Source organism: Macrotis lagotis, chromosome 2 (assembly GCF_037893015.1).
Source record: "Macrotis lagotis isolate mMagLag1 chromosome 2, bilby.v1.9.chrom.fasta, whole genome shotgun sequence".
Classification (NCBI taxonomy): Eukaryota; Metazoa; Chordata; class Mammalia; order Peramelemorphia; family Peramelidae; genus Macrotis; species Macrotis lagotis.
In genome coordinates, this window is record NC_133659.1 from 80,425,602 (window position 1) to 80,437,856 (window position 12,255).

Sequence of the window (12,255 nt, forward strand, 5' to 3'; positions counted from 1 at the left end):
AGGTTTTTTGTTTTTTGTTTGTTTGTTTGTTTTTTGCAAGGCAGTGGGGTCAGGTGGCTTGCCCACAGCCACACAGCTAGGTAATTATTAAGTGTCTGAGGCCAGTTTTGAACTCGGGTACTCCTGACTCCAGGGCCAGTGCACTATATCCACTGTGCCACCTAGCTGCCCTCTGTTGTAATAACTTTTAAATTTTTCTTCCTGCTTCACTTTTCCTTTTCAATACATCTTCCATGTAGTTGCCAAATTGTATTTCTAAAACTTCAGTTGATCAAGTTCACTCCTCTTCTTTTTTTTTTAAGGTTTTTGCAAGGCAGATGGGGTTAAGTGGCTTGCCCAAGGCCACACAGCTAGGTAATTATTAAGGACTGATACTCTATCACCATCTAGCCACCCCAAGTTCACTGCTTTTCTTTAAAATCTCCATCTATGGTTTTTCTGTTGCCTCTAGGCTAAAATGCAAGATAGGTCAGAACATGCTCTATAATATAGCTCTCACTTAACTATCTTTTCAGTTTTATTTTGTGTTAGAACCCTTTTATGTACACTTTCTTCAGGTTATACTTGTCCTGCTAACTGTTCCTTATGCTCTTCATTTCAACTCCTATCTTTCAATTCTTCTGCATATGATTCTCCAGCATATAAAATGTTCTTTTTACTCAGTGTTCCCTATTAGCTTCCTTCAAAGCATTAGTTCCATCAACTCTTAAATTGCTCCTAATCTTTCCAATTTGAAAGTGTTCTCTCCTCTTGAAATTGTATGGGGGTGGCTAGCTGGCATAGTGGATAAAGCACTGGCCTTGGAGTCAGGAGTACCCGGGTTCAAATCCGGTCTCAGACACTTAATAATTACCTAGCTGTGTGGCTGTGGGCAAGCCACTTAACCCCATTTGCCTTGCAAAAAAAAAAAAACCTAAAAAAAAAGAAATTGTATGGTAAATACTTGTATTGATTTATATATCTGTATATTGACATATAACTCCTTGAGGGCAGTGATTTTTATTTTTGTTGTTGTATTCCTAGTGCCTAATGCATTGCTTTGCATACTGTAAGAGCTTAATAAATTTATGAGACTGAATTAAATTATATCTAAGATACAATGCACATGAACCTTTTTGTTGGTGAATAATCTACAAACAGCACTTTTTTGTTAATTGTGTGTCTGTGAATATGTAATCAGTTTCAGAAATCCATTTGCAAAGGCTTAATTATATTTTTATTAAGATTACCTTTGATACTTATAATCTTGAGAAAGAAGGTAGATGGGTTGGTAGTTTCTTATTTTATAAAGACCTAGTAATGTGTGGTATTTTCTCTTTTAGTATTTTATTATCCTTGAGTTATGTTGTAAAATAAACCTTCAGTTCTTCTAAGTGTTGACTCTCAGGCTAAGTTTTCTCTGACATATTTTGATTTCTGGTTCTTTTTCACTGTTCAGAGTGATACCATACTGTTGATCATCTTCCTCCTATGTATTGTTCTGTAAATGAATCTGAATTATAAACCATTGATCTGCAAACTTTATTAATCACTTGTCCTTAATATATATATGCACTTATTTATAAGTAATACATAGAGTGCTATTGTATTAATAATTGTGTACAGTATAAAATTTAAACAAAAAATAGAAATTAAAAAACATGAGTTAAAGATGAAATGGTATTTGATCCTAGAGTCAGTAGGGAACCACAAGACCATATACCTGAAATAGGAGCACTACATTGGTCAAAGATGTACTTTTTGGCAACTTTTCTGGAGTAGGAAGGGATTTGAGATAGACCAATTTGGATGCTATTTGAATAGTTCAAGTGAAAGATGATGAAGGGCTGAAATAGTGATGGTTGTGTGAGAGGTGGAGGTAGAAATGACGAGGTTTGGCAACTGAATGGCAATGTACCTTGAGGGAAGTGACACTGAGGTAGGGAACATATGTGACTGAAAGGATAGTGTTGTCCCTCATAGAAATAGAGAAGTTGGAAGGATAGGTAGGAGAGAGTATGTAATGAGATTTACAGTATAGATTGATGCTCATTCACCAATACTCTGTCCCACAAAAAACAAAAATGGGATAGAGGTAAATGGGAAAGGTGAGGAATGAGAACTGTAATTTCTAATCATTATCTTGAATTTCACAGGCTGTCCTTGAGGGCAGCAGTACCTGCCAGAAGCTTGAAGTAATTAGGGGTGGAGCTGGGTTTGTTGGGGGATCTCTGAATAGCCATTTTATTATTACTTTCTAAAGTGAGTATGACTCAGAAAGGCAGAGTTGAATGGGGCTTGGTCCGAGGATATTGTTAGGATTAGCTATTTCAGAAAGGTTGGAATGGATCACATTATCCCCATTCCTTGATTTGTTGATCACATTCTTCTTGTGTACTGTGGAGACAAGTGTTCTGAGTTACTCCTTTGATTTCTCTTTCCTTCTCTCTCTCTCTTGAGATTTTAAAGCAGCAGCTAGATGATTACTTTTTAGGAATGCTTCAGAATGAATTATTTTTGTAAATTTTAAGTTTTTTGGACTAGATGGCCATTGAAGTTCTTTCCAGCTCTGAAAATTTGTCAGGCTCTCTGTTTGCTAAGGATACTGTTTTCTGGTTAAGGTAATTTCTGGGTCCTTTTTCTTGATCTATTGTGTCAACTGCTCTATATCAGTTAAACTTTTATAGGAAATAATTATACTCCAGGTCAATATCTTTATCTTTTTTCAATATAATAATAGTATTTATATGGTAGACTAAGGATGTTGGCATATATTAATAATACAGCAACCCCATGAAATAGGTGCTCTCATTATCCTCATTTTACCAATAGCTTGAAAGAGGTTAAAAATTATTAGTAACTATTTGAGGCAGGATTTTCACTCAATTTTCTGACTCTTAACCCACTGAACCACTAAGCTGTTTCAGTGATTTGTTTCCATAAGGTCACTTTGAGGTAGTTATTTGAGTGCAAGGGTCTTTATTCTTTCTTCCAGTTTGGTGTTGATTTTAAACTTTGCTCTATCTAGTTGATGATATGGTTATATGCATATCTGAATGTGATATGACTCATAAAATCAACTTGTCATTTTTCCATCTGTTAAAAATATTGTTTATTGCTTGTCATGTCAGTTACTTTGTTTTCCTTTTTTGTGTGTGTTTTCCATTTACGTACAGAGGGATTTTATTTTAAGTTTATTTTTCCATTTATATACAAAGATATTTTTCAATATTCGTTTTTGCAAATTTTTTCTTGATTTCCTTTTTAGGTTTTTTTTTTTTTTTTGTAAGGCAAATGGAGTTAAGTGGCTTGCCCAAGGCCACACAGCTAGGTAATTATTAAGTGTCTTGAGACCAGATTTGAACCCAGGTGCTCCTGACTCCAGGGCTGGTGCTTTATCCAGTATGCCACTTAGCTGCCCCTCTTGATTTCGTTTTTAAAGAAAATATTGTGCTATAAAGGCTCCCAAATGGACTATAAGCCTTGGGTTTCTTTCATTTCCTAAACCTGAATCATATTGTTCCAACATTCCATCATTCATTATGCCTAACTTTACATTAAAGTCAAAGAATTTCAGAGTATGTGTAGACTTACTTTAAAAGAAGATATTGTCAGATTCCTGGTTTTTCTACTTTATTTGTTGTAACAGATAGCAGCACATAAACTTCATTTATTTTTGTTGTGATTTTGATGTTTATATTTAAGAGAATTAAAACACAAGGTGACTATTACATGAAATTATTTTTCTTATTATTTCTGAGCTCACGATAAAGCTGACAACTCTTTTGTTTGTCTCTTCAAAATGAACCTCTGATGCATTCTTCAATTAACTGCAATATCTTATTGTTTTCTCATTTCATTTGTTATGAGAATTTCAATAAAATCATAAAGAATATTTTTTTTGGTCATTGGATATAGATTATACATTTACATTACAAATGCTTATGTGTCTCCTAAAAACTATGATTCTTAGTACCCTCTGCCTTTTTCTGCCACTCTCATTAATAGTGAAGAGAAATATTTAATTATTTACCAGGATTGTAAAATTGAATTAAATGGTATTTCTTTTAAAAATTCACTATATTTGCTAATTTTCACTGTTATGAGGGTTAGTTTGCCATATGACAGAACGTTGAGTGTCAACCCCAGGATAAACCCAGGATGAGAAAGGTTTCTAAAGATGAATTTCAACGAGCCAATTGTCAAACAACAGACATAGAAAAAATCTGCTTACTGATGATTTGGAAACATAAAGTACAGATTCATGAAATATTTGCTATGTATGGTAAGTTGTAGGCATTCAACAACCTTAATTTTAAAAACCATTTTTTGTGATGTTGGAATTTTGCAAGTTGTTTTTACAAATTAAACAGATGAAATATAGAAGAGTACTGTGATAACTAAAGTGATGGTGGAGAGACTATTTAGTGACAAACTGTTTTTAAAATATTGAAATTTAATAATCATTCAGTAAGCAATTTATTAGGTACATATATGCCTGGCATTGATGATACAAAGAAAAGGCAAAGACAAGACCTATCCTTAAAAAACTTACATTTTAATGACTGAAATAGCAAATGCATAAATCTTATGAAACACATAGAATAGATCAAAGGTAACTGTAGAGAGAAAAGCATTAGCTAATGGTTAGGGATCTGGGTGGGAACTAGGAAAGGCCTCCTTCAGGAGGTGGCACCTTGTAGTAAATATTAACATACTTTGAATTATATGTTGACTTCTTTTTTTTAAACTACAGATGGTGTATGTCAAGCCTCCTTGGACACTTGAAAATTTATTACAGTGTTTTAAAAAACACTGGTTAGCTGTATTTGGTTTAGTTACGGAGAAAGGCTTGCTTTTGACAATTGAGAGCATATATGAATGTCTTTATAAAGGTAGGAATCTTTCAATTTTCTGTGCTACATTGTTGTTTACTTTTTTTCTATTCCTTTTTTAAATAATGAATTTAGTAACTTTTCTTTTTCTCCAGTACATTAAAAAACAATTTTCAACATGTTTTTAAAATTTTTGAGTTGCAAATTTTCTCCCTTCCTTCACTTCCAACCCCCACATTGAGAAGGCTAGCCATTCAGTATGGGTTATGCAAATGTGGTTAAGCAAAACAAAGTCATGTTGTAAAAGAAAATATAGATTTTTTTAAAAAGTGTGGCAGCTAGATGGCACAGTGGATAGAGCACCAGCCTTGGAGTCAGGAGGACCTGAGTTCAGATTCAGCCTCAGACACATAATAATTGCCTAGTTGTGTGACCTTGGGCAAGTCACTTAACCTTGTTGTAGTAAATAAAAATTTTTTTTTCAAAAAGGTTTGTTATTCCTTTTTTTAGCCAATTCTGATGAGAGTAAGGGTCATTCACTCTCCCTCATACCCCTCTTATTTCCCCCCCTCTATTGCAAAAGCTTTCCCTTCCCTCTCTTATGTGAGATAATTTGCTCCATTTTACCTCCCTTTCTTTTTTCTCCCAGGATATTCCTCTCTCACCCCTTAATTTTAGATATAATTCCTCCATCTTCAACTCATGCCTGTTCTCTCTCTCTCTCTCTCTCTCTCTCTCTCTCTCTCTCTCTCTCTCTCTATATATATATATATATATATATATATATATATACACACACCACTTTTTACCTTTCCTAATAATGAGTTAACAGTATCATCTTCCCATGTAGGAATGTGAAGTTTAAACTTAAGCTCTTTATGATTTCCCTTTCCTTTTCACCTTTTTATGTTTCTCTTGAGTCCTGTATTTTCAAGTCAAATTTTCTATTTATTGAGAATACTTTAGAGTACTGTATTTCATAGAATGTTAATTTTTATCCCTGTAGGATTATTTTCAGTTTCGTGGTTCTAGGTTGTAATCCTAGCTCCTTTTCCTTCTAGTACTTCAATGTGGAAACCGCTAAATCTTGTGTTATCCTGGTCAGGGCTCCATGATAATGGAATTGTTCCTTTCTGACTCCAATATTTTCTCCTTAACCTGAGAGCTCTGGGTTTTGGCTGTAATATTCCTAGGAGTTTTCATTTTGGGATCTCTTTCAGCAGGTGATCTGTTTCAATTTCTGTTTTACCCTCTGGTTCTAGAACATCAGCATCATTTTCCTTTATAATTTTTTTGAAATATGATGTCTTTTTTTGATCATGGCTTAAAATAATTTTAAAATTATTTCTCCTAGGTCTATTTTCTAGGTTAGTTGTTTTTCCAATGAGATACTTCATATTATCTTCTACTTTTTTCACTCTTTTTTCTTTTGTTTTTATTATTTTTTTATTTCTTTTGTCTTCTATTTGCTCAATTCAATTTTTAAGGAATTATTTTCTTCAGTGAAGTTTTGTACCTTCTTTTCCATTTCGCTAGTTTTGTTTTTTTAAGGTATTCTTCTCCTCATTGCTTTTTTTTCTCTTTTGCCGCTTGACTTAGTCTCATTTTGAGGTGTTGTTCAGTATTTTTTGGTTCTTCTTTACCAAACTATTGACTAATTTTTTCATGATTTTCTTGCATTACTCTTTTTTTCCCCCCTCTACCTCTCTTACTTGAGTTTCATAATCCTTTTTTGCTCTCTTTCATGGTCTGAGACGAATTCTTATTTTTCTTGCAGGCATTGGATGTGGGAGTTTTGACTTTGTTTTCTCATTTTCCTAGCCTATTATTTGACTTTGAACTCTTTGTTACAGTAGATCTGCATTCAAGGGTGAAGGGTGCACTGTCCCAATTTTCAGGGAGTTTGTGCATGGATCTTTAAGTTTTCAGTTTTTTCAAGGTGCTGTGTTCTAAATGAGTGGTGTGTTTGCTACTCTTCTAGTCTGAGCTCAGGTCTGTGAATGAATACAATACTCTTTTCTGCCCTGGAATTGTGAGTAGGGTCTTGGTTTTTCTGCAGCTGCAAGCTCTGGTTTACTATGCTCTTCTTGGCCTGTGACTGCCACCTAGGTCTGCAACCTGGGTTGAGTGTGGGCAAAGCCATAGTCTTGCCTCAGTGATAGCCAAGAGATCCCAGGAATCTCCTTTTGGCCATTTGTTCGACCCTCTTAACATCTTTGGACTCAAAGATCCTGAAACAGCTTCTGTTGCTACTACTGTTGATTCAGTGACTCTCAAGGCTTGCTGCTGGTTTGTGGGGACCAAACTGTCTTGGACTAGTTTCCTCTTTTATCCAGGTGCAAGAGATCTTTCCTGCTCAACTGAGATGTCTTTAGGCTGGAAATTTTTTTTCACTCTGTCTTTTTGTGAATTCTGTTTAGAATTACTTTCTTTACCATCTCCCATTGTTTTCTTAAAACATTCATTTTAAATTGCAATTCTTTTGCATAGAAATGACTGATGAGTCGATGCTTTATCTTTGGTTCTCTTTATTTTCTTGCTTTTATTGTCTTTCTTACTGGAGATGACTTCCAAATCTAGCCTTGATCTTTCTCTTAAACTTTGCACATCCCCAAGTGCCTATGGGAAATCTCTACCTAGATGTCCCATTGACACTTAAAATTTAGTATGTCTAAAACTGAAGTTAGTATCTTCTCTTTCTTGTAACTTTCTTGGTTTCATTACTATATACCAAATCATTCCTATTTTAGATTTAATGTTAACTTTGATTTTCTTCACTTTTAACCTTCCACATATACTTAATTATTAAATCTTGTCAGCTTGTTGCTGCAGTTTCTCCTTCATGTCTTTCCATTCCTACTACCAACATAAATAGATCATGAAGTGATCTTGCCTTATTCCACACTTTAATTTAACAAGGGTTGTGGTACTATAGTTGTGCTACAGGGATAGAGGAAGAAAGTGTACTTAGAGGGACTTGACATAAATAGATCATGAAGCAATTTTGCTTTAGTGAATATTTTAGATACAGTTTAGAGGGAATGCACTTGGAGGGGGAGGGCATAAATGATTCATGAAATGATTTTGCTTTACATGATACTTTAGCTCATGAGAATTATATGTCCATAGAGGGTACTTGAAAAGAGGATACTTGGTTATAATTTGATGTGATGTACGACTCTTGAGAACTATACTTCTAATAGGACAGAAGAGAGTGACTATGAGGCAATATTTTATCAATCAATCAGTCCACCATTGAGAAAGGTGTTTTTATCACAACAGATAAAAGGGGAATATTTTGGGGGCAGCTAAGTGTTACTCTGGAGTCAGGAGGGCCTGTGTCCAAATTTTTGCTTAGGCATGGAAAGAAGGATTTTACAAGGAGAAGGCTAGGCATTAAAAGATAAATAACACACATGAAGAGACACAAAGACCTGTTATAAGGAGGGAAAGAAGGGAAGGGAGTGTGAACACTGAGTAAATCTTACTGGCAATGGATTTTACCCAAAGAGAGAATAACATACATTCCCAAATAGGTTTAAAAATCTAGCCTACCCTATAGGGAAGTAGGGGAAGAAAGGGGAAGAAGATGAGTGATAAAAGAAAAGGTGAAAGGAAAAGGAAAAGAGAAAGGGAGCAAATCATTGGAGAAGAGGTATAGGGTTAAAAGAAAAAGAAAAGTATAAACAGGGAAACAGCATGGAGGGAAATTGAGTTCGTAATCTTAACTATAAATAAATGTGAATGGGATGAACACTATTGTAAAGTAGAAGCAGATAGCAGAATGAATTAAAAACCAGAATCTTATTATATGTTGTTTAGAAGAAACACATTTAAAGCATAGACACTAAAGGTAGAAGGCTGAATCAGAATATATTGTTCTTCAAGGGGGAGTACTAAAAAAGAGTAGGGGTTGAAATCCTGATCTCAAAGCAAAGGCAAAAATAGATCTCATTAAAAGGAATAAGGAAGAAAACTACATCTTTTTAAGACACCTTAGGCAATGAAGTTATATCATTATTAAACATATATACACCAAGTGGTATAGCATCCATATTCTTAGGGGAGAAGCTAAACAAATTGAGAGACATAGCAAAACCATAATAGTGGGGACCTCAACCTCTCTCAGAGTTAGATAAATTTAAGCAAAAATCAACAACAATGTTAAGAAGGTGAATAGAATCTTAGAAAACTTAGGATAAATCTTTGGAGAAAATTGAATGGGGATAGAGGAGAATAAACCTTTTTTTCTTTAGTATCTGGCATCTATACCAAACTTGACCATATACTAGCACATTGAAGTCTTTCAATCAAATACAGAAAAACAGAAATATTAAATTCACACTTTTCAGATCTTGATGCAATAAAATTTACATGTAATAAAGAGCCATGGAAAGATAAACCAAAAATTAATTGTAAACTAAATAACCTAATTTTAAAGAATGAGTGGATTGAACAGAAATCATAAAGATACTCAACAATTTCATCTAAGACAATGACAATAAACAGGAATCATAAAAATACTCAACAGTTTCATCTAAGACAATAACAAATGAGATAGCATACCAGAATTTATGGGATACAGCCAAAGCTGTTTTTAGGGGAAATTTTACATCTCTAAATGCTTTTATGAATAAGAAAAAGGAGATCAATGAATTGGACATGCAACTAAAAAAGCTAGGGGAAAAAACAAATTTAAAATCCCCAGTTAAATACCAAATAAGAAATTCTGAAAGTCAAAGGAGAAATTAATAAAAATCAAAAGCAAGAAAACCATTGAACTAATAATTAAAACTTAAGAGTTGGTTTTATGGAAAAACCCAGTAAGATAGATAAAGCTTTAGTTAATCTGATTTAAAAAAGAGAAAGAAGAATACCAAATCATCAGTATCAAAAATGAATTTGGTGAACTCACCACTATGGAAATTAAAGTGACAGAGGCTTATTTTGACCAATTGTCTGACAATAAATTTGACAATCTGAGTAAGATGAATCAATATTTACAAAAATATAAGCTACCAAGATTAACAGAAGAATAACCTTATTTCAGAAAAAGAAATTGAAGAAATCATCAATAATCTCCCAAAGGAAAAAATCTTCAGGGGTGGCTAGGTGGTGTAGTGGATAAAGCACCAGCCTTGGAGTCAGGAGTACCTGGGTTCAAATCTGGTCTCAGACACTTAATAATTACCTAGCTGTGTGGCCTTGGGCAAGCCACTTAACCCCGTTTGCCTTGCAAAAACCTAAAAAACAAAAAGAAAAAAATCTTCAGGCCCAGATGGATTTACAGGTGAATTCTACCAAACATTTAAGAATTTAAGAGCAGTTAATTCCAATTCTGTGTGTGTGTGTGTGTGTGTGTGTGTGTGTGTGTGTGTGTGTGTATTATAGTAAAAGGGGGCAACTAGGTGGCACAGTAGATAAAGCATCATCCCTGGAGGATGACCAGAGTTCTAATGTGGCCTCAGCCTTGTAGAAACCAAAAAAGAAAGAAAGAAAGAAAATAGGAGTTCTGCCAAATTCTTTTAATGACTCCAATATGGTGCTGATATCTAACCTAGGAGGAGCCAAATCAAAGACCCATCTCTGTAATGAACATTGATGCAAAGTTCTTAAATAAAATTTTTGTAAGGAGATAATTATTACTATGATAACATACCATGATTAGGTAGGATTTCTACTTTGAGGGAATATTAGGAAAACAATGAACATAATAGAACATATCAATTACAAAAACAACCAAAATATGATTTTCTCAGTAGATGCTGAAAAAATCTTTGACAAAATACAGCAGCCGTTCCTGTTAAAAACATCAGGGAGTTTAGGAATAAGTGGAGTTTTTCTTAAAATAATAAAAAAGTATATATATCTAAAACCATCAGCAACAATATATGTAAGGATTACAAACTAGGAGCATTTACAAATAAGATCAAGGGTGAAACAAGGATTCTAATATTGTAAGTATTAAAATGTTAGCTTTTTAAGTACAAGAAGAAAAAAATTGAAGGAATTAGAATTGATAATGAATTGACAAAACTTTTGTTCATTACATTTGATATGATGGTAGACTTGGAGAACCCTAGAAAATTAACTAACAAATATACTTGCAACTATTAACTTCAACAGAGTAGCAAGATATAAAATAAACTCACATAAACCATCATTTTTATTTATCAACAATAAAGTCCAAGGACAAGAGATAGAAAGTAAGTGTAGACAACATAAAATACTTTGGAATATACTACCTATTTCCTTTTGAATAAAGATTACGCTTCTTAATCTATAGCCAAGATAGCCAGAACCTTTACAATTTGGAAACAGCTTACCTCTCCAGTATCTAATTAGTGCTAATCTCATCTTCCATCTAATCAATGCCAAACCCAAAATAGATTGTATACCTTTACCTATGTATTCTTATATTACTTTACCTCATGCTATTACCTATTCCTGGAATATCTTTCTCCGCACTTCATATACACCTCCCCTACTTCAGCTTATTAAAATCCTCCCTCATAGGCCATTTCAAATATTACCCTATCCATGAAGCTTTCAATCATTGTTCCAAAGAGCTATATTCTTCATATCTGGTCACTGGAACCAGGTGGCTCTGCAATGATAGTACTTCACAGAAAGATGATTGTGAATTTTATGGATTTTTTCCTTGTCCCTCCCTCTCTTTTACTGAAGAGTTTTAATTGCCTCAATTAATTTCATTGCTATTTTGCTGTTTTCGTTCTAATTTACCAAAATTTTAGTATGTTATTTTCTTATTTTATTTATATATTTATAGTTTTATTGATTCTTTAGGTTTTGGGTTTTTTTTGTTGTTGTTGTTGTTGGGTTTTTTTGCAAGGCAAATGGGGTGGTTAAGTGGCTTGCCCAAGGCCACACAGCTAGGTAATTATTAAGTGTCTGAGACCGGATTTGAACCTAGGTGCTCCTGACTCCAGGGCCAGTGCTTTATCCACTGTGCCACCTAGCCGCCCCCAGTTTTATTGATTCTTATTTAACCTATTCTTTTTTCAGGATGTCATTTAATTTCTCTTTGTCCTTCCTGAATTATTCTATTAATTCATGATTTGTAAAGGATGTATTTATTTCTGATTTTTTGCTTCTGCTTAAACTTTGTTCATTAGCACACATTCATGTTTTGTAAAGGTAGCATGTGATACTGAATAGTAGATCTATTTAATATTTTTATTTCTCATAATTGTTTCTAGCTTCCATTATCCATCATTCTATTCATCCCTTTGTTTTTTTCTTCCTGTTAGATTTGTTTAGTTCTATAAGAGGAACAGTAACTTTTCTTTCAATATCATGTTACTTTCTCAGCCTTTTTGTATTTCATTTTGTTTTTCTTTTTGATAAATACTATTGGTACATTCATATTTCTTTTACTTTTTTGTTTATAAGTATAATACATTATCCTGCTAATCCTTTT

The 12,255-nt window shown here is 33.7% G+C and overlaps 1 protein-coding gene across 7 annotated transcripts in view; it reads left to right on the forward strand.

The window, feature by feature from the left end:
- Positions 1-12,255, forward strand: part of SWT1 (SWT1 RNA endoribonuclease homolog) — a 137,567-nt gene that overhangs the window by 41,114 nt on the left and 84,198 nt on the right. For all 7 annotated transcript variants that reach the window (XM_074222225.1, XM_074222224.1, XM_074222228.1 and 4 more), the window contains exon 13: positions 4,736-4,874. In XM_074222225.1, coding sequence (XP_074078326.1) covers positions 4,736-4,874 — 139 coding nt within the window. The remainder of the gene's footprint in view (positions 1-4,735; positions 4,875-12,255) is intronic.